We start from the raw sequence: 22,934 nt of genomic DNA on the forward strand, positions 1-22,934 counted from the left end.
CAAAACAATCAAAAGTTCCATTCTCTGCAACATCCTATTGAGAGTGGTTTATAATACAAGAGGAAAGGGAATGGATGGATGTCATAGTGTCTACCAATGCAGGTAGAACTGAAATAAATGATTGTAATGCCATTTCAGTTGTTCAATGATACTTTCTCCGATTGTCCTTCTGTTTCTTTTTAACGGAGTTATGCTTTTGAAAAAATGATTTGATATCGAGGCTGATTTGTAGAGGGTTTTTTGATATAGTTAGTCTATGTAGAGACCTCCTATTTTCATCACGAACAAAATACGGGCCTGAGCATAAAATGTACAGTTAAGGTAAATGTGTGATGTAGCTGTTTTGGGCCGTTTAGATAAATAATCCTAAGTATTCAAAAACATACAATAGGCCAAGAGAAGTTATAAGAAGAAACAGGTGACTGATAGGACTTTAAAAAATACAAAAAAAATAAGGAGAAATCAAAGAGAACAAATGTATCCAATGCGGCCTTTGCCTGTTGCAGTTTTATTTGTTAATTAATGCATTTATTTATTTATACATGTCTTTATTTATGTATCCATTCCTATTATTTTGCTTTTCTTTTCTTTTACTTGATTGTTTGACCTAGCTTTATAACTTAAACCAACCCATAATGATATCTACATCCATTCAAACTTAGAGATACCACAAGACAAGAAAAAAGCACAGACTAATGCGTAATCCAACATGTCTTACCTTTCTGGCTGTCGATGATAAAGTTGCCCTCCTCGTTTCCTGTGTTGATCTTATACGTGATCCCGTCCCCGTCAGGGTCCTTCGCCAGCACCGTGGCAACAAGCGTGTTGGGACCGGCATCCTCTGAGACGAAGGTCCGGTATCTGTTTAAAAAAAAAAACATTGAAAGACACATCAGCACCTCGCCTGCACTCCGAAGGCCTTTCACTGAGGGTGAGAATGAAAGACATTCAAGTGTTGCCATAGTTTCCAATGGTTTCCATCTAATTCAATGTCCACCATTAGCTCAGTGCGTCAGCAAAAAGATGCTAAGAAACAACCAAAGCCATAAACAGATCATCCAAATGTACCGAATATCTTCTGTCTCTCTCCAATCATAACATCAATAGTGTCATTAGTTATTCAGTTATTCAAGGGACCTTGGTATTTCAAATCCAAGGTCGGCAAATGAACATGAACAAGGTTAGCTTTATACTTTTTTAAGAAAAAATAAGTTGAAATAAACATGAAAAAATGTGGATAAAAAAGAGAAATGCTTTTGTTCTGTTCTAAAGGAAATGGTGCTTTGACAGAGCATACAGAGAAATAACCCAAAGAAAACAATAGATATTGAAATGATATGACTATATAGTCATTATTTTTGTAACTTTATTCTCATAGTATTAGCACTTCTCAGATATGTGAGAGGTGCTTTAAAAGTGCAAAACGTTTTTGAACATGAGAAGAAATCATTCTGAAACACGTGATATTTCAAAGTCCTGGGGTTAACAAATGTCTTTAAATTAATTCATTTGGCCATCACTGAAGAGGATGAATGTTAAAAGAGGTTATTTGCACAAATAAAAAGCAAAAAGAGGAGGGAGGTGAAAATGATGTCTACATGTGTGTTGACTTCAGGGATGACATTGAATGACAAGCGTCGATTTACAGGATGGTAAATATTTGAATGCAATATAATGCACGAGAGCCATAATGCAATATATGATATTATCTTTTCTAAGTGTCCCCTGTAACCTCAATCGTGTTTTTTCTCCTAATTAAAGACGCTTCCACCTTAAACTGATGCATATAAAAATAATGCAGGAAATGGAGTGTTGGACTGAATCCATGCTGGGTGATGCGTCTTCAAAGTGGCTTTCAGATCAATAAAAAGGACTAATTAAAGTTTGAATGTCAAATTTCTAAGCGGTACATCACTTCAGAAATACAGATGCACCGAGGAAACTAATGATCATGATATTCCAATCGTCCAGTTTAATCATATGATTATTGGCATTCTTTTCAATGAGGACTGCATTATTAATTACATCATACAAAATAATCATCATTATTTATTCAAGCAAGACAATTAAAACTGATGAAAGGGGTGATAGGGACCTGCACAATGGATAAGGGGGCACTGTGCAAATTAAAAGTTGAGAACCACTGGCGTAAACGATCAGAAGTCACATCTTTAGGCTGAGATTGTGTGCCAATTATTCGGTGTGACATCGTGGGAATGAAACACTGGAAGATTTTCTTTTCAATCTGCAGAGCAAAAACTGGATCAGAAGGGAATTACATGAAAGGCAACACCTGCAGCCGCAAGATGGCCTTTCTGTGACCTTCCATTTGGAGTGCTTCTTAGTTGTGATCACAGGAGCACAATATACTGAAAACATTTCAAACCAGCTTTCAGGAAATCAGTAGAAACATCCATGAGTCATGCTCCAATCCTGGTTATGCTCCCATAGGCATAAGGTCATAACACATAGCGCCAGTGTCCTTTTGCAATTGATTCACATTCAAACAGAGTGTTCCTTCAGATATGGCCGTCTCGAGAAAGAGCGCGGCACACAGCGTCTTTTTAGCAAGTGGAAAATGTCAACTTTTCAGAAAAGCAGGGCTTACATCACTGTAGAAAATACCCCGAGACGTGCAATTTGTGCAATGTGAAAACTCCACGTACTGAGATGCTTAATATCCTGTGAGAGGTATCTTTTCAAAACGCCTAGCACTTCCTGTTACACCAGCTAGCTGATGGCTTCTCAGCAGTGGCGAACCGTGACTTTTATACCTAGGCCCTCTTTTTTTGTCGAGGGAACCCGAGCGCAGCTTACTTCCGGGTTTTAGGACGCGTCACTGCACCACTTCATACACATGTATAAACCTCACAACGGGCGGAACTTGTCATAAAGTCCGCGAAAATAAAGCCCGCCCATTTAGAGGGAAGATATGATTGGTCAATTGTACTGTCATTTGACATTACTCTCTCATTGAGTTACTATAGCGGGCCCTCTGTGAATGTAGAGAGGGACCAAGCTCTCCCGTCTTCACAGTAACTCGCAGAGACAGCATTTAACCCTTCACATTCCAACAGAAACTGAACAGGCAGATTCGAAGGATTTATTTATTTGGAAATGTTATTTTAAATACAATTAAATCAAGTTATTTTGGTAAAACTAATGAAACATTTAACAAAAAAAAATATTTAAAAAAATATAAAAAAATAAATGTTTTTTTTAATGTTTTCAAATATTATTTTTTGGAATATCTTAGGCCCTCACAGAGGGCCTAGAGGGCCCTGACGGCTTGCCACTGCTTCTCAGTGAGTCCCAGGTGCTAATCAGTCCCTGAACAGCAGCAAAAACACAAACAAGGACATTTAAAGGGGCAGAATACAGAACTACCGCGGGGCAAAATTCAAAATAACCTTAAGAAATGTCACGTTTAGATACCATTCTAATAACTACCATACCTCATGAATGTGAACATACAGCATAGATGTAAAGAAAGTTTCCCAGTAGCATCACATACCTCTAACACCACCCATCCTTAATCACACCCCCCATCATGCACTGTACCTGCAATCTAACATGTGAAAGAGTGAGAAGAGTGGGGTGGTGGACTGGTGGTTGTGAAACTGTCTCTTCCTGTGATTTCCCTATACAGTAGTAAAATAACAAGACACCAAGAAGTTCTCAACACAGAACTCTTTGCTTGGTTGTGTGTGCATCACCATCCTGGGGGGGGGGGGGGGGGGGGGGGGGGGGGTGCATCCTTGACAGCAGCTGAGACAGTAATGCTTTAACATTTTTTTGAAGCATTTACAAAACGTACGCATTAAAATTCGGTTTTCCGGCACAATGTGTTGGACTCACAGTAATATTGGGCCTATTAATGAAACCTGGACTATTGATAGAAAGGAAAACATATTACTTTGTAAAAAGCACTTTTGTTTTTTGTTTTATAGTGTGGTGCAGTGATGATGTATAAATGTAGGCCGAGCCGGAAGTTAACATCGCAAAGGGCTCCCTCGACAACAAGCATTGGGATTTCCCTATTGGAGTTCGGTATATTGCAGAAAATAAGCTTTGTGCAACGACAAAAATAAAAAGTTAGACTATAAACAAACTTCATTGCAGTCGCATGGCTGCGCATCACAAATATAGGCTAAAGCTTGTGTCGGCGTGATGACTTGTCTTTTATGTAGGCAATTGTTTGCAGACAGCTGTTTTTATGACACATACTGTAGAAGCTTCAGAATCTTTGGAATGGAGTATTTACTGACGTGTTTTATGTCAACAAATATTGTGTTAACCACAGACCTTATTTCAAGTATCTAACCACAAACACATTCAAAAAAACTCTTGACATCAATAAGAGGTAACCTGTAGTGTAATTCCAATTCAGGACAGGTTCAGCCCATATCCAATGTGATTCTAAATTGCGAAGGAATAGTTGATCGCTCCAACGAGGACTTCGTAAGCGAACGGAGAACTTTCCATTTTTGACGATTTACATGTCACAAATTATTCCAAATGACTCCAAACTACTCGCGTATAGTTTTTCCAATATTCACGAAACGCTGTATACATATTGCTTTTATAATTGCACAGATATTTCAAATTGCCTTCCATTAGCCCCACCCCCCAGAAAGTTGGCCATTTTGAAAAATGTGCGTTTTTCATGCATTTTAAGCACATTCTTGCCGACTCCTTCTAGGGGAATGATCGGAAAAATTCCAATACAGGTCACGTTCAGCCCCTATCCAATATCATGCTAAATTGAGAAGAACATTTTTGATAGCTCAATCGTGGAGGTCGTAAGCTAACAGCGAATACACCATTTTTGATGATTTACATATTGCAAATTACTCCAAACTACTCGGATATAGTTATTCCGATATTCACGAAACACTGTATACATATTGCTATTATGATTGCACACATATTTTAAATTGCTTTCCATTTGCCCCGCCCCCCAGTAAGTCGGCCATTTTGAAATATGTGCGTTTTTCAGCCATTTTAAGCACATTCTTGCGAACTCCTCCTAGGGGAATGATCAGAAAAATTCCAATGCAGGACAGGTTCAGCCCCTGGCCAATGTGATGAAGAATTGCGGATTACATTTTTGATAAATCAATCTTGGAGGTCGTAAGCTAACAACGAATACACCATTTTTGACGATTTACATGTCGCAAATTACTCCAAACTACTCGGATATAGTTATTCCCTAACCCACACACACACACACACACCGGCTCTGCTGGCGGCAAATTCAATTACAACAGACACCTATACACTCCACAACAGACACCTACTGACTGTACATCACACACATACAGCTCCTAAAGCATATAATGTATATTTTATTATGTGAAGCACTATATGGTTTCATGAAAAATATCTACTGTTTACTTGTAGATATCTACTAAAGCATACAAATAAAGTGTGTAATGTAGGCCTGTTACATATATTATTGCTGTTCTCACAGTAAACATCGCCTCACAATGAAATCAGTTGTATTAAAATAAATAGCCTAACATCCAGGGGAGATGTGATTAAATTGAGAAGAACATTTTTGATAAATCAATCGTGGAGGTCGTAAGCTAACAGCGAATACACCATTTTTGACGATTTACATGTCGCAAATTACTCCAAACTACTCTGATATAGTTTTTCCGATATTCATGAAACGCTGTATACATATTGCTCTTATGATTGCGGACATATTTCAAATTGCCTTCCATTTTCCCCGCCCTCGAGAAAGTCGGCCATTTTGAAAAATTTGCGTTTATCATGCATTTTATGCACATTTTTGCAAACTCCTCCTAGGGAAATGATCGAAACAATTCCAATCCAGGACAAGTTCAGCCCATATACAATGTGATGCTAAATTGCGAAGAAAATAGTTGCTAGCTCAATCGGGGAGGTCGTAAGCTAACAGCAAATACACCAATTTTGACGATTTACATGCCACAAATTACTCCAAAGTACTCGCATAAAGGTTTTCCAATATTCACGAAACGCGGTATACACATTGCTCTTATGAATCTGGACATATTTCAAATTGCCTTCCATTAGCTCCGCCCCCCAAAAACTCGGCAATTTTCAAATATGTGCGTTTCTCGTGCATGTTAAGCACATTTTTGCAAACTCCTAGGGAAATGTTCGTAAAAAATCCAATCCAGGACAAGTTAAGCGCATATCCAATGTCATGCTACATTGAGAAGGAACAGTCTTTCGCTCAAACGGGGAGCTCATAGGCTAACAGAGAATATACAATTTTTGACCATTTGTATGTCAGATAAGTACAACAAACAGCTCTGAAAGCATATACTAAATATCAGGCTACAGCCCTATAAGTAGTGTTAATTTCGTCAGCTATTTTTTTATTTAGTTGTAGTCTTAGTCCTGTGTTAAATTTCCTTTTTAGTTTTAGTCATATTTAGTCACCTTCATCCTGTTTTTATTTAGTCAAATTTTAGTCGACTAAAAGTCTGAGCATTTTAGTCTTATTTTAGTCAAAGAAAACTGTTGAGTCTTTTTTAGTCATCAGATTATATAGAACATTTCAGTCAAACTAGTCTAGCCAAAACCAGTCATTTTAGTATATAAATAAATAAGATTATCTTGTCCTTATTTGATGAAAAACACAGGTTGAATGATTAAGAAAGCAGCTTTGCAGAGAGTATCTGCTCAGGTGTGTGATGTTTTTACCAGCTGTGTTATGGCCACATTGCTTCCCTTCTGATAAAACAATGCATTCGCTTTTTTTCTCCGCCTCATTGTAGCGAAAATGGGCCCAAATATCACATCGTTTCTTTCTCCCAAGCAGTGGTGGCTTTAGACTTTTTCGTTGTCAGTCATTTTGACCTACAGGATTGTAACATTTCCGTCATAATCCATTATTATCCGTCGAGTGCACAATGTATCACTCACTCGCGCTGACGGGGGGTATTCGGTTAACGCGACCACTGCTCCTAAGCCCTGTTGTTGCCATTTTATTTTCTGTTAAATAAGGTTAGTTAGACCATGAGTTAGACCCGAGTCTTCCTGACAGTTCATATTCTGCCGCTGCCCGGTGTAATTCAAATGTACCGCCGCGCGCAGCACAGAAACAGCTGCTGCTCTGCCGCAGCACCGGAAATGGAACTGCTGGGAGAAAAACTGACTATCAGAGATTTAACGTTATCTTTGATAATATTTCGTCTCCTCATTTTTCGTCAACGAAAGTAAAGAGAGATTTTGTCATAGTTTTTATTTAGTTAACTACATTTTCGTCTCGTCACTTTTCGTCAACGATATTGCATGATGATTTCGTTACAGTTATTGTTTACTGCCGTCGGTGCCGTCTCGTCATCGTCTTGTTTTCGTCATGGAAAAAAAGGTCGTTGACGAACATATTTCGTCATAGTTTTAGTCAACGAAATTAACACTACCTATAAGCACTATATGGTTTCATGACAAATATCTACTGTTTATTTGTAGATATCTCCTAAAGCCTACAAATACAGTTTGAAATATCCCCTGCGAGATGGAGTTCATGACTTTATGAGCTGTTCATGAGCACTCATGAAACATTCATGAACAACTCATTATATGTTCACTTGTCATGTTCATGAACCAAAATTCTTAAAATGCTCATGAACCATTTTAAAGAGCAGTTCATGAAATGTTTATGAACATTGTTCATTCATATAAAGTTCCTGTTTTGCTCATGACAGACTTTTATGAGCAATTTATGAACTTTTCATGATCCAGCCAATCACAACATTATAATTAAAACCCCAAAAAGTGTGCATGAGCATTTCATGAACTTTTCATGACTATGAGCATTTCATGAATTTTGGATGATTGTGGCAAGTTCAGAATATTTTGGAATATTCATGAGCATTTTATGAACTTTTGATGATCAGTGTGATGTTTTTAAAGACCTCTTGAATATTCATCTACTATTTGAACATTTCTTTCTTTTTTAAAACTTTTAATCTTAAAACAAAACAATAGTGAATTTGAAACTGAACATTATCTGTATTTATTTTGGTGACATTCATATCATTTTATGGTTTATCTGTACTGTTTGAGAAGCAGTACGAGTAAGTAGCGCCAAGGTGGAACCTTTGGCAGGTGAGCGGTGACATCTGGGTTACCTTAGGGGGGACACTTCCGCCCCCTCCTCAGAAGCAATCCAGACGATCAACAGGATCCTGTGTATAATTATTGCTGCTCCACTTTTCTGTTTTCTACAGGTCAGTACATAATGAAAATGATCGATGTTAACTTGTGTGAATTAGATATGATGTTGGAGATGTTTAGGAGAGTGTGTCAGAAGGTTGTGAGCATCAGTGTTGGGAAAGTTCACTTTCTACATGAACTAGTTCAGTTCACAGTTCACACATTTTAAAATGAACTAGTTCAGTTCATAGTTCATAATTCAAAATGTTGAACTAAAGTTCATGGTTTCAAAAATGAACTAATTTATAGTTCATAGTTATTTTTTCAATACGTTGCTGCAAGCTATTATTTGTCTCCTGTACGATGTTAATGGGCCATTTCAATGTTTACAATATCCTCAGAGGGCCGTACAAGTTATTGACCTCTGCTTAAAAAAACTAAAATCACAACTCATTCATTTCATTCTGTGCAAAGAAAAAGCAACCTCTTAATCCAGATATCTCACCATGACTCGCGTATGCATGCACGTGCAGGGTGTGACCACCAAAACAGAAAGATATGGACACAAGATGTGTGCAAATGTATTTAGTTTCCTATCCATGTGAACATGGTTTAAGTGTGGGGGACCTAACCTCCTCTAGGGGGGTCCGGGGGGCATGCTCCCCTGGAAGATTTGTTGCACTTTGAGAGCAACATTAGGAGATCTATGGACACATCTCTCAACACCCAAACACAACTGTAAGCAGATTTTCTTTTAATTTATGGATATTTGACAAATCACTCCCCTTTCAAACTGTATTCTTCTTTATTAATAACTGTCATATAGTATTTTATACCTGTTTACTTTATTCTCTTGTTTTTTTTATAACTATAATGATCATATAAAGATGTGCCTTTACCTCACTGGTTGTAGACAAAGCTTCTTATATTCGTTAGCATAGCTAGCTAATCAGATGCTAATGATAACAACACAGTTATTGACTGTATGACAGATGAGCAGATCGCCACTGGGCTTTCAACTAAAGACACAGACACGCAGAAACTGCGGCATGTGTATGGATGGATTTATCGGTAATGCAATTTCTGAAGTGCTGGAGTGGCGTTCTGGTGCTCTCCGTCAGAACTGCACCCCTGTCAGTCGAGACATATACCACGTGATGACACGTTAGGCTCGTGTTGTGTTCAAGGACCCTGACCTTGGCCAGGAAAAACAGGCACTCGCTTGTTTAATTTTTTTGCGGTCTAGATTTCTTTCATTTTTTTATTTTTTGCGTGTGTTTATAAATTACCTCGAGGGCCGTACCAAATTGTCTCGCGGGCCGTATACGGCCGGAGGCCGGAGGTTCCCCACCCCTGCCGTAGAGTCTCACTCTGAGCGAGTGCTGCTGCAGCTGCTCTCGGCTTCATCCATACTAATTAATTCATTCATTCAATGCTCGCCGGTTCCGCGGTTCCACATTGTTTGTTGTGAGGAGTCTGATATATTTAGTATATTTATATTTTAGTGCGACAGCCAGGGGTGACAGGCGCGTACGCGTCACAGGCAGCTTGCTGTTGCCAGATTGGGTGGTTTTCCGCATTATTTTGAAGCCTGTTTACGGTGTGTTTTAACTGGGTTTTCGGCTGAAAGGCATATGAAATCTGGCACACTTTTGAACGCCGTTATAATACAGTGCTGAGAATGAACGCAGTTTTGAACGCCGTTATACAGCGCTGAGAATGAACGCGTTCTCAATTACGTTCATCTAGCGGAAATACAGTACGTTCAGTTCACGTTCGCCCAAAATATGAACGCGTTCATGAACGATCGTTCATTGAACGCGTTCAGGTACATCACTGGTGAGCATGTTTGACATAGTAACGATATTTTAAAAATACTAAACTGTCGGCAACAATAGATGCCATTTTCGCGGGCTTCAGCCGCACCTGGGTAAATGTGACCTGAGCGAAGGCTCGCAGGCAGGTTATCTGCTGCGCACGGGTAATATGTTTTGTTTACCTGAGTGCAGTCTTGCAGGCACATTGCCTTGTTTTTTGTTTATTAACATTGACAGTGTATTTTTGTGATCTCCATAATATGTTATATTTGGTAAAGATAGATATATTGATAGAAAGTATTATTTGATAGCGTTATGTGTTTATAGATAACAACCTGTCCTTCACTGCAAACATAGCTGCTACAACCCGCTGCTCCAGATACACGCTTTACAACATCAGGAGGATGCGTCCCCAGCTGACCCAGAAAGCGACGCAGGTTCTGGTCCAGGCTCTCATCATCTCACGCCTAAACTACTGCAAGTCCCTCCTGGCTGGTCTACCTGCATGTGCCATCCGACCTGCAGCTCATCCAGAATGCAGCGGCTCGTCTGGTCTTCAACCTTCCTAAATTCTCCCACACCACGCCGCTCCTCCGCTCCCTCCACTGGCTTCCGGTAACTGCTAGAATCCACTTCAAGACAATGGTACTTGCGTACCATGCTGCGAATGGATCTGGCCCTTCCTACATCCAGGACATGGTTAAACCGTACACCCCAGCACGTGCACTCCGCTCTGCATCAACCAAACGGCTCGCTGCACCCTCGCTGCGAAGGGGACCCAAGTTCCCATCAGCAAAAACACGTGGGTTTGCTATCCTGGCTCCAAAATGGTGGAATGAGCTCCCCATTGACATCAGGACAGCAGATAGCTTACACACCTTCCGGCGCAGACTGAAAACTCATCTCTTTCGACTCCACTTCGAGCAATAGAACTATTAACAAAGCACTTATGGACTGGCTTACCTAAAGTCAGTTGAGTAGCACTTGAAATGTTTTTGCTCTATGAAACCTGATGTACTTATATGATTCTGTTTTCTTCAAGTTTGTATTTTGTTGGTCGAACGCACTTATTGTAAGTCGCTTTGGATAAAAGCGTCAGCTAAATGCAATGTAATGTAATAATTTATATTGACTATGTTGAATTTCTCCTTGAGATACAGTAATTGACTGTGACAGACAGATAACTTAAATGGAGAAATGTGATGTTTGTAAAGTTCAGCTATTTGAATGTAACTGTGTACTTTGAATTTTGAATAAGAAGCATTCCAGACGATCAACCGGATCCTGTGTATGATTATTGCTGCTGCACTTTTCTGTTTTCTACAGAAATTATTTATTGTTGCTGTGGTACCCAAGCTTTTGGGACCCGTAACAACATTTTTTGTGGAGCTGAGTGTCAAGAACTGCTTCAAATAGTGATAGGATTAATTGTAGTGCTCCACCTGTATACATGTATGTTTGTTTGTTTGTTAATTTGAGTAAAGTTCCATTGTGATTGACATAATTGTTGTTTTCTATGGTTGCCAATTGACCCACAGTCAATGGTTCATGAACAGTTCATAGCCAGCCATTGAATTATATTCAGTGACTGGGTATGAACTGTTCATGAAGTTGTCATGAACAATTCTTGAAATGTTATTGGTTGAATATCCCTACACACTCACTGAAAACTCCATTTCATGAATTGTTCATGAACCTGCCTAAAACCATATTCCATGAATTGTTCATGAACCATTCCAGCACAGGAGTTTCATGAGTAGTTCATGAACTGCCCTAGTGCCATTTAATGTTCATGTCACTTTCATGAACAGTTCATCAACTTTGTTATGAGCTGTTTATGAGCTGTTTATGAGCTGTTCATGAATATGGTTCACTAATATGTCATGAACTTTTCATGACAAGTTCATGAACAGTTCACTATCATCTCACTGGGGATAGGCCTGTTACTGTACATATATTATTGAGCGATATATATTATACACACTGTTCTGCTTTCTGCACTGTCCTCAGCAGCTGTTCTCACTGTAAACATCGCATCACAATGAAAGCAGTTGTATTGAAAAAAGAATAGCCTAACATCCAGGGGAGATGTGATTAGTGAGTAAACAAACGGTAAAGGGCAGAAAGTCTGATGCACATTTGATCATCTCAAATAACTTATAATCACAACGGGAACAGTTTGCAGAGCGGTGCTTCGTTGACAGAAGTTCAGCCATGCGTCACGGTCACACCTCTTTTAAACATCACTGTTGTCTGAAATCGTCTCAGGAGAATACTTCAGTGGACCCTCGGTTATAGCTCCTCTAGAGACACTCCTCTCTCCTCTAAATCAGTGTATCCTCGGTTACGGCTCCTCCAGACAGCCTCCTCAATAATCGATCCTCGACAAGCCTTTAGAGACATTTGTTTTCCTTCGAGACGGCGCGCCGGAGGAGGGAGTCTGGGACGCGAAAATTATAGAAATGAGAAACGGCTCATTTCCCAGGACTCGCGCGCGTCTGCTTGACGCCAGAGCGACCAGCTGCCCTCCCCGACAGGCACACGGACGCGAGGGCCCGCTCATCACTGCGCGCACAAGTGCGACCGCAGTTTTAATTTGTAATATATTTCCAATCTTGTCACTCTTGAAGGAGTGTGGCACTCATACAAACGCAACCCTGTTACTCACATTAGACTAAAACAAATGAATTTCAAATGTATCTTTCTTTAGTTAAATATCTAAGTGTCCATTTCTTGACAATAGCATTACATTGCGCAGCTAGCATTAATTCCTGAGGTAAAAGCTAAAATTAGCATTGATTTGCAACCCTGTTACTTGCAACCCTGTTACTATAGTTAGAGTAACAGGGTTAGGGTTCATTCTTCATTGGAAAATATACATTTGATGCCTTAGCTGGGCAAATCATTTTTTATTAATGGTTTATTATCTGTTTTTCCTATATACATAACAAAAAATTATAAAATAAAAGGTACATTTTTCCAAAATGTTGGTGTCTAAATTGTCCTCCAATTCTGGAATGACCCTTAAACAGTCTGCATTAAGTCACTCTACAATCAGAGGTGCCCAGTACGTCGACCGCGGTCGCAATGCTGGTAGATCGCGAGTCTTTCATAAAAAAAAAATCCAGCTCCGTTAAAATAGACAAAACAGGTTTTGATCCCTCCTCCCTTGGCCTCCCTGCCACTTAATTCAGGAGTTTACTTGATTGACAGAAAAAGTGACCTATCGCTTTCCAGTCTGTTAACCCAGAATGCAAAGCGATACAAAATCAGTCAAGTGCCGGGAAAACTCAAATTAAGTTAAAGAGACAAACAACAAAATGAGTGCGGGACCGAGCAAAAAGCTAAAAACATACCACTTCCACACAGAATGGGAGGAAGAATATTTTTTTGTGATGTCACATTCAAAGGTTATTATTTGTAAAGCAAGCATCGCTCTGCCAAAGAAAGGTAACGTGGAGAGGCATTATCGGAGTGTTCACAACATACTTGCCAACCCTCCCGATTTTCGCGGGAGACACCCGATTTCATAGCCCTCTCCCGGTTTCCTCCCGGGGTCATATTTCTCCCGCATTTCTCCCGATTTCGGAACAAATCTGATTTACACACGACCCTTTCCACTCGGGCTTTAGGTTGGCGAGTATGGTTCACAAGGCATATGACAGCGACTTCCCTCCGAGTAGCGAGTTGAGAAAGTATTGCTTCAAAAACATTATCTCAGTCTTAGTGTCGCCAACTCGTTTCTAACATGCAAAAAGACAAACAAATGCGTCTATGGTCGGTGTATTTTTGATCTTTCCAATCAAGACGAGATCGCTCTCCCCCGTCTGTGTGTGAGGGGGCGGGGCAGTTTACACACGCGGCTGCTACATGCAGCAACACACGGAGGAGATGGCGGAGAGAAGCGCTCCAAGGTGTGGTTAAATGTTACCCGGCCATCTTGAGGTGGACAATGCTCCTTGCCAAGAGGGTTTAGCATGTGAGGGCGGTAACACGAGCAATTTGTCCCAGGGGTGCCCACACTTTTTTGGCTGGTGAGCTACTTTTGAAATGAACAGCTCACCGAGGTCTACCAACCAAAAATAAAATCCCAAATTGCAAGGGTTGCTGAATAACACGTTTTATTTATACATGGGATAACTACAATAGGGCTGCAACAAACAACTCATTTGATAATCGATTCATTAAACGATTAATCGACTATTCGGACTATTACTGTATGCCTTGTACAATTTCTCAAACGCTCTTATTTAGCCATCAACTTTTAGATTTAGCTTGAGGTTGTTTTAGGCATGTGGAAACTAACAATGAAGACAATAAAGATGAATACTTGATTCAAAAATACATATATTATTAAATTAACTTAACAAATTGTGAACAAAACTAACATTGCTTTTTATTTAAATTAAATAAATAATATTTCACATCAAAAGAAACAACAGTGTTTTAACAAATCGTATTAAATAATCTGATGACAGAACTGTAAACAGAATACCTGAAACTTTAACAAAATAAAGAGTAACTCTGTTAGCTCTAATCATTAACCCATGTTTGTATCATTGAGTTAACTCCGTCAGTGTGAGAAAAAGTTTTTAGAGAGTACTTGTCCATGGACAAGTGAGTTTGGCAATTTACTTGTCCGAATACATTTTTCACTTTTCACTTTTTCACTTTTTACGACACCGCTAATGTAAGTGAGCGGTAAGCTTTTACTGCATCACACATAGGGTTGGGTATCGTTTGAATTTTAACGATTCTGGTTCTGCTTTTCGATTCCGGTTATTTTCGGCTCTCGATTCTGGTTCTTTGAGAGGGTAAAAATAAGTCCCATGACAAACTGGGAGAAAAATATATTTATGAAAACATTAAGTCAAATCTGTATTCCTATTTACAAATCACTTCATACTGTTGAATTTCTTACGATTATTGAATAAAATTATATAAAAATAATCTCTGCATTGTTTAGTTATTTCCAGTGGCGACTGGTCATTAGGGGCTGACCTAGTGTCAGCAGAAAGTATTAAAATAATGATTACAACAAAATGCAAAAAATAAATTAAAATATATATAAAATATATTTTAAGATCATGTTTAATCATCTGATTCGTCTGTACATTGCTGTTTTAGTATGTGTTCTTCTAATTAGTGTCTACAGTGTGTGCCTATTGAGCTGTTTAGAGCCATGTGGGACAAAACCCGATCCTGCCCCTCCCTCTCACTGTCTAAGTGAACGGTGACTGTAAAAACTACGCTGCGCATGCTCAGAGTATTTTCCTATTTAATGTGTGTGGCAAAAAATGACCATAGGGGCAAAGTGCTGCCATCCCCACCATACGTCATCTCACATAATTCAGAGCTGATTGGCTGTAAGTACGTGTGCCGCGAAAAGTGTGGTGTGTGAAGAGCAGGTGAAGAGGAGGAGAGAGACGCATCCTAAAACCAGGAAGTAAGCTGCGCATGGCTTCCCTCCACAAAAAAGCAATGAGATTTCTCCATAGGATTTTAGAAAATAGCTCAAAATAAGATCTGTGGGAAACGTACCTGTTCGATACATGCAAGTTTTGTTCAGCCGGATAATATCCACATGTCTACCCTACTTTTATAATTTTATAATCATAAATCCATCATTTAGATTTATGATAGACTTTTGAAACTACAAGAAGATAAGGAGGACTTTTACAAAAAAGTAATAGAGATTTTTCTCCAGAAGGTTAGGCAAATGGACTTCATCTTCAAGTCAAGGTAAGACCACAATTTTATTGAAAATGGGATCTTACTAAGAGAGAACAATTCAATATTTAAATGATAAAATTACATTTTTTGGGTATCCTTCTGTTGAACTGTCTGTTTAAAATTAATTGAAGCATCAGACTAAAAAGGCTTTTGAAAAGAATATTATATTTTGATTTAGGTCAAAATATAATGTTTGTAAACCTGAAGAGTCAGTGCCAGTGCCTCACCAGCCATGAACCTCACTGCAGAAGCTTATATATAGACATCTACGTTTTTTGTGCCCCACCACTTTAGTACATATAGAAACGCCACTGGTTATTTCTAAGTGGTGCAGTTTGAGAATGTACAATTGGCCCAGTCTCCTCTGATGTTACACTGCAACCTGCCTGTGAGACAGAGTCCAACCACACATCTCCAACACATCGGTCTAATAATAATAATAATACATTATATTTATAGCCTACAGTATAGGCCTAGCGCTTTTCTACAACTCAAAGACGCTTGCACGCTTACACATGTCCTGCAATACACATGCTGCAGCTGCCCAGCTGCTCACTGTTTGTAAAAGTAAATAAATAGTATTTTCATTTCAATAATGTACTTTCTATACCCTGCTTCATAAACAATACTGACATCCCTGTGCTCCTCCGAGTCTGGGGGTCCAGGGATGTGAGGACAGCGCGAGGACACAGACAGGGAGGCTGCTTTACTTCATAAAGGAAATGGTGGTCAATATTAACAACACAGGAGCTAAAACGCAGCTAACCTTCATTACGTGTTAGAGAAAGAACATAAGAAAGTTTGACAAAGATGAGGCTGTTAAACGGGCAGCGGATCCGCTGTGTGTAGAAAGAGAGAGAGAGAGACGCTGAGCTGCACCGTGCAGCGATCAGCTGATACGGAGCATAGAGAGAGAGAAAGAGAGCTGCGGTCCGCGGGGCTCGGCCTCGCCTCCTGTCCTCACAACTCTTATTAATCCCGGTACGGACAATGGTTATTTGTTCCTACTCGGAGTCGGAACCAAGTTTTGCTCCCCAACCCTGCCACTGTGCTACACTTCCCGCCCCGCCCCCGTCTAACTGTACAGAAAGCGGCGAGATGCATTTCCTTAGGAATCGACAAGCAGAACCGAAACTAACACTTCTAAACGAACAATGGCGGACACGTACAATTTGCGAATGAGTTCTGCCTTTTGTGAACTGAATTTATCTATAATTTGTCAATAAATCGGGGCGAAAACCGTCACTTGTCCGCCGGACAAGTCAATTGAAAGATCTACTTGTCCGATATTGTAAATAACACGTCCCGGACGGTGGGACGTGTACTTTTTCGCACACTGCTCCGTGTGTTGCTACTAGCATAGATAATAAGACCTGACGTGGAAACGTTACTCGTGGATGGGGCTACAGAGCTACTAGAAAAGACAGTCGAGCCCGGTGCATTTCTCCGTCTGAATGTGGTGCACTTTTGATACATGTTTAGACAATACACTTAAGTTAAAACAACTCATATAACCGGTATGTCATTATGACCTGCAAAGAGGGCTATCTATTTTTCACTGTAAACAATGTCCCCTCATTAGAGGATCTGAACACTGGGATCATGTTTTCTGCCGTCTTTCTTCTTCAACAACGGTTGGACTACTTCTGCCTGCGATGTGCCACTCGTTTGCTCTGCTTGTAGACTGTTGTTGCAGCCTTTGACTCTATTCAACTCACACCCCCCCCTGCGCTGCTCAATACTTGTACGAGTCAGGTAAGGGGAGATGCTGTGCAGTGTTCCTTTATTATGTCATTTCTCCAAGGGGACCAAGGTCACATTGCTCAATGGCTTAACATTTTGTTCTAAGGAAGCTTTTTTAAATATCATTAGATATTTTTCTGAATTAATCTCACCTGAAAGCCGGACAGATCTAAGGCCTCTTTGTGGGTTTCTGCCTTCAATTTCATGACAACATTTCAGATTGCGTCTGTGCAGTTTTATGCATAGCTCTTTCACATGGCCTCTTTTGTCCTGACTCCCGAAATTAACTCTGTTCTTCATTACAGATGCAGACAGGGTGATCGTTCAACATTCAAATGGCTTGCAATTAGGCTTATATGAGCAGCCTGATTTGGCAACAATAGCCGATGTTGGCCCATACAGTATAAGTCTGGAAGACAATCAACTTTGTGATGTGCTGAAAAAACTTCCAACCAACCAAGGCAGTGATTAAACAATTAGTTGATAACTAATTACAAAAACAACAGCAAATCAAACGTGTAATGACTGCTAATTGGAGTTCAATACCAGGCAAAATGTTCAATATTTTCTTTGTAAAGTTAAACTTTTTTTTTTTTTTTTGTAAATTGAATTCTAACAGTAGGAGAACACATCTGTGGACACCATCTTTGGGTCTGGCACATTGTGATCAACACTTTTGAATTATTGGTTCTGATATTTTGAACAATAAAAACGTGATACAAAAATAATCAAGATACATTGAAAATGGAATTAGAGAGTTTGTAACTGGGATTGTATTCTTTTCATTTTCCTGCTGAGCGATATTATGCCATGATCAAACCAACCGAATAAAGTCAAATTAAACTCAGTGAAAGTGTTTTGTGAAGAAGAAGTCTCTGGTACTGATGCTGGTATGTCATATGAACAACGATCAATGTGACATATTTGTTGTCATCAGCTACTGTGCATGAGTCCACCCAAAGTCTGTGATTATGCAGATATTTTTAAGGGAAAGCCTTAGTTGAAATAACATGAGTGGAACATATCTTTAGAAATACATATTAATAAAAAAATGTAGTGTGTCTTTTACTCTGCTAAATGATGGGGGTAAACTTAAATGTGATTTAAAAAAAGTATTTTAGGTTCAAATGTATCATAAAAAGTATATATTAATATATATATATATATATTAAAATATATATTAATATAAAGACTTTACAGCTCTTTACCAGCTTTTTTGTTGTTGTTGAAGAATTGTAAAATTAGCTCCATATTTTAGACATTCTTTTCCGAAACAAGATACAAATAATCGTCTATTTCAGAACTATTCAAACCAAAGATAACATTATTTTATTTAAATCCCACACACTGCCGTTAATTGCAAATTGGTGTCCCGGTACGGATCGGGCAGCAACAAGGGCTTTTACGGTTAATCCTATTTGACTTTTGCATCAACCCAACTTCATCAAATACCTCTCTCTGTGTCTCCTTCCTGCAGATTCTTCTCTTCTACATGAAGGACTGCCTGTGTGACTGTTTGAGAGGGAGGGAGTGCAGAGAAATCAGGACGCATCACTGAAAGGAAGCAAAAAGCCCAGACAGCACCGAGATGCCTTTTACAATCACATTTGGGCCCCGCCACAACTCTAATTTGGCCGGATCAATGCTGTGATCGATGGGGAACCACCCCAGACATACACCACCACACACTAATTACTTTTTTGTTTTACTTTTTGTTTCAGTTTGTTTTCATTCGGTCAGGGAGAAAAACAAAGCGTCGCGTCCCGTGACTGATGTCAGTTGTGCAAATTAATTACTGAATTTAATTATTCCGGTAATTTAGTTTATCCAGATAAGGCACGAATGGAGAATGGAGGAAAGAGAGCGGGTAATTGAGTGTGTCTTTGTGTGTTGAATAGCTGGGTGCAGGACGGTCAGCTGATCCATCCGAATGCTGCTAACTGATTGTTTTTGTTATTAGCTGGATGCCTCCTGTTGCAATCCAAATCTATGGTCACATTGGTATGTTCCCATTTGCTTGTGGAATGAGGTGAATGCAGGGATGGATGTGAGGCCGACGGTGAGCACGAGTAATAAATGAAGCAGGCGTGGTGGTTTGGTTTGCTATAGCAAGATCATAAGTGAGGTATCTGCCATCTTATATACGCCTTCCTATTAAAGTGGTGGTATACATATCTGTATAATATGTGAGCAGAGTGTTTCACGTGAACCAATTGTATGAGTTCCTTAGAAAACTTTTATGAATCCACTATATCAATATAAGCAGAGTTTTCATTTATATGCAGTATCTGTAGGAAAGAGGAGTTTATTTTGGTATTGGAAGAGCTCTGGTTTGATTCAAGGATGTTGCGGCTCTATATTTTATTCCTTAATTAGTATGCGTTGAGAATATTGACTCTTTACCCTGGCGAAGTAGATTCGGCTTCAGTCTGTTTTGCATCGTGACAGGTCCTGAGAGGTCCTTATTTCTTGTTTACCGTATATTGCATATTTAGGACCCTTTAGTTGGGTTTTGATGTTCATAAGTTTAAGACTGCATTTCCAACCAACTTGGAGAGCACCAGTTAATTAGGAGCCAGCAGCTGACAAGATCCACAAGTTACAGTTTTCATTTGACCTAGTCAAAGGATTATGGGTATCTGAAAATGAGGAGTCTGCTATTGTCCTCCTGTCTGTGAAATCCAGTGCTAGATTGTAAAGCCTGAATAATGTAGCATCATGTTCAAATGTGCATGACTGAATGTCAGCCTAACCTACTCTTTCGTACCCGGGCGGCCCCCCACTGGAGAGAGCAATTATTCAAATGTTCTCCACGGGAGGGCCACTAAATGGAGCATTTCATTTCATTTTCTCCACTGGCAGGTCACCCTATGGCTCCTATACTTTTTTTTATTTCTCTATTAAAGACAACCCATGGGGCACCTTTTCACATGTTCTTAACTGGAAGGCCACCAAAGACGGCATTCCCTCAAGTTTTTCCCACAAAGAGGGCACCCAAGAGTGGCATTTTTAACATTGTATCCACTGGAGGGTCATTTTATCCCATTTTCCACACTGACAGGGCACCCTAGATGGTAATTATATTTTCTTAATTATTGAGGGAAAACCAACAGGGCATTTCATTCCATTTTCCTCACTGGGAAGACACTGGAAATGGAAATGATTTACATTTTCTCAGCCGGAGGGTCACTCAGGAGTTTTACCCACTGGCAGATCACCCTAAATGACAGCTATCGCTTTTTCATTATTGAACCAGTTAAGCCTGAGCCTGTTTTTCAGGTCTTAGGCTCAAAAATGACATTCCCAGAACAAATAACTATACATTAATAATAACTATAAATGAATAATATTTGTTCTCAAAGCAATGATAAACCTGTGAGTTGTTGGTAGAAAAGTCAGAATCAATATAGATGTTTTTTATTTTAAAGTAAATTCAGATTGATTGTAAATGATAGTGTCCGTCCAAAAAAAAAACATTACTTAGAGTGAAGACCACCCTTGAATGATGGGATAGCATCTCTTTTTAACCGTTAGCGCCAATAGAATCGAAGGGAAGTTCCTCAAATCCATCTAAACATTACCCATCGTGAATGAGTGATGCGCAGCCAGAATGCCCCGGGACCGGAAGCTGTCATACACTCTGGTAGCTATCGTAGCAGCTAATATGAAATCTTGACATAAAAATGTCAATATGGATTATCAGTAATCATTTCAAAGTGACACAGACACATTGGATTAACCTATGGGTTAACCTTCAGCAGCGTTGATGTTGAACACAACTTTTGATCAGAACAACAGCTAAGGTAAGACAATGTCCCGTTTTGCTCCGTAAAGCTCCGTGTTGTGATGTCTGTGTCGCGAGTTCAGATCGCTCAGTGATGATGCTTATACCCCTAGTCTAGAATCTGGGGAATCTTGTTTGTGCAGATCCGAATGTAATGTGATAAGGGTATTTATACCTAGAGTTCTGTGTGTTAGCATTTTTTCGCTCAGAGCTAATTTAGACGCTTCTTGTGAGACTTGTGTTTTGTTTCGGTAAAAATGGTTCACATCGTCAGTTAGCTGAGTTTCTTCCCGTTAAGTTGGTATGACACATTAATAGGTTTTTAAATGTTAAGAAGCCCTGAGACACAGGTTCGTGAACACAAATAAATACATTCTCTACCGGAAGGCCGCCAAAGTGAGCATTTCATGTATTTTACTGAGAGAGCACCAAAGAGTGCAATTATTGACATGTCTCCACTGGTTGGCCATTTCCATTCCATCCCAATTCCCCCCACTGGTAGTCGATCGATATATATATATTTGTTTTAACTATAAAATCAACCCATATAGGGCACATCATCACATTTTTGGGAACTGGAAGACCACCATAGAGGGCACTTGTTCTACACTGAAAGGCCACCCAATAGGGCACGTTATCCCATTTGCCCAACTTGCAGGGCACCCTAGATGGCAATTATAGTTTTTCTTCATTTAAGGGCAACCGATAGGGTACCTCATCTCTTCAAGGAAACATAAGGCAGTATAGAGCACTCCTAAGGCTTGCATAGAGTGCATCCTACAGGGTGTTGCATCATGTTTTCTTCATTGCCATGGAACCCTGGATGGCAATGATTCTCCTCTTAAAAGCCATCCAACAGGACAAGTCATCCCATGTTCCCCACTGGCACGGCACCCTGGATGGCATCTTCATTTAGGGGCAACCCATACGGTACCTCAAAACATTTCCTCTCCTTAAAGAGCAACTTGCAGGTTTTTTTTTTACTAGATTTATGCTTAGCCTTGCCTGAAAATTACAATTAACAAAGTTAATGCATGATTTGATACGTTTTACGAGACATAAGGGTTTTGAGCTCTGCTATTAAAAACTGTTTTGTTTACGTCAAACGCGTCACATTACGTCACATGGGGGAGCAACTTTCTCGGACTCCTTCCTTTTGCCCAATCCGCGGTAGTAGTTTGTCGTTTTGAGCGGTTGTGATTTAGTGAGCTGGTATTGTTTCGGTCATTTTACATTGCATTTCACCAGGTTGCACAAACTCCAGCCTGTCAGGACATCGAGTCCACAGTTTCCCCAACAGGAACAGGACCGGAGCTAGCGTTCGTTCCTGGGTGCGAGGTGCATCCACCTCCCTGCAGCACATACTCTCCACAGCTGAGGCCTATCAAACACAACGTTTATCAGGAAACCGTATTACATCTCTCTCCCCCCTTTGCTCCTCTCTCCCCCTTCGCTCCTCTCTCTCTCCCCCCCTTCGCTCCTCTCTCCCCCTTCGCTCCTCTCTCTCTCCCCCCTTCGCTCCTCTCTCTCTCCCCTCCTCTCTCTCCCCCTTCACTCCTCTCTCTCCCCCCCTTCGCTCCTCTCTCTCTCCCCTCCTCTCTCTCCCCCTTCACTCCTCTCTCTCCCCCCCTTCGCTCCTCTCTCTCCCCTCCTCTCTCTCTCCCCCCCTTCGCTCCTCTCTCTCCCCTCCTCTCTCTCTC

At 40.0% G+C, this 22,934-nt stretch overlaps 1 protein-coding gene across 1 annotated transcript in view; it reads right to left on the reverse strand.

The window, feature by feature from the left end:
• LOC117462450 (neural-cadherin-like) overlaps window positions 1-22,934 on the reverse strand; it is a 575,403-nt gene that overhangs the window by 342,562 nt on the left and 209,907 nt on the right. Inside the window, 1 exon segment of the mRNA XM_034104697.2 lies at window positions 719-861. Within this exon segment, the coding sequence (XP_033960588.1) occupies window positions 719-861 (143 nt within the window).

The sequence above is a fragment of the Pseudochaenichthys georgianus genome, chromosome 3, assembly GCF_902827115.2.
Source record: "Pseudochaenichthys georgianus chromosome 3, fPseGeo1.2, whole genome shotgun sequence".
Classification (NCBI taxonomy): Eukaryota; Metazoa; Chordata; class Actinopteri; order Perciformes; family Channichthyidae; genus Pseudochaenichthys; species Pseudochaenichthys georgianus.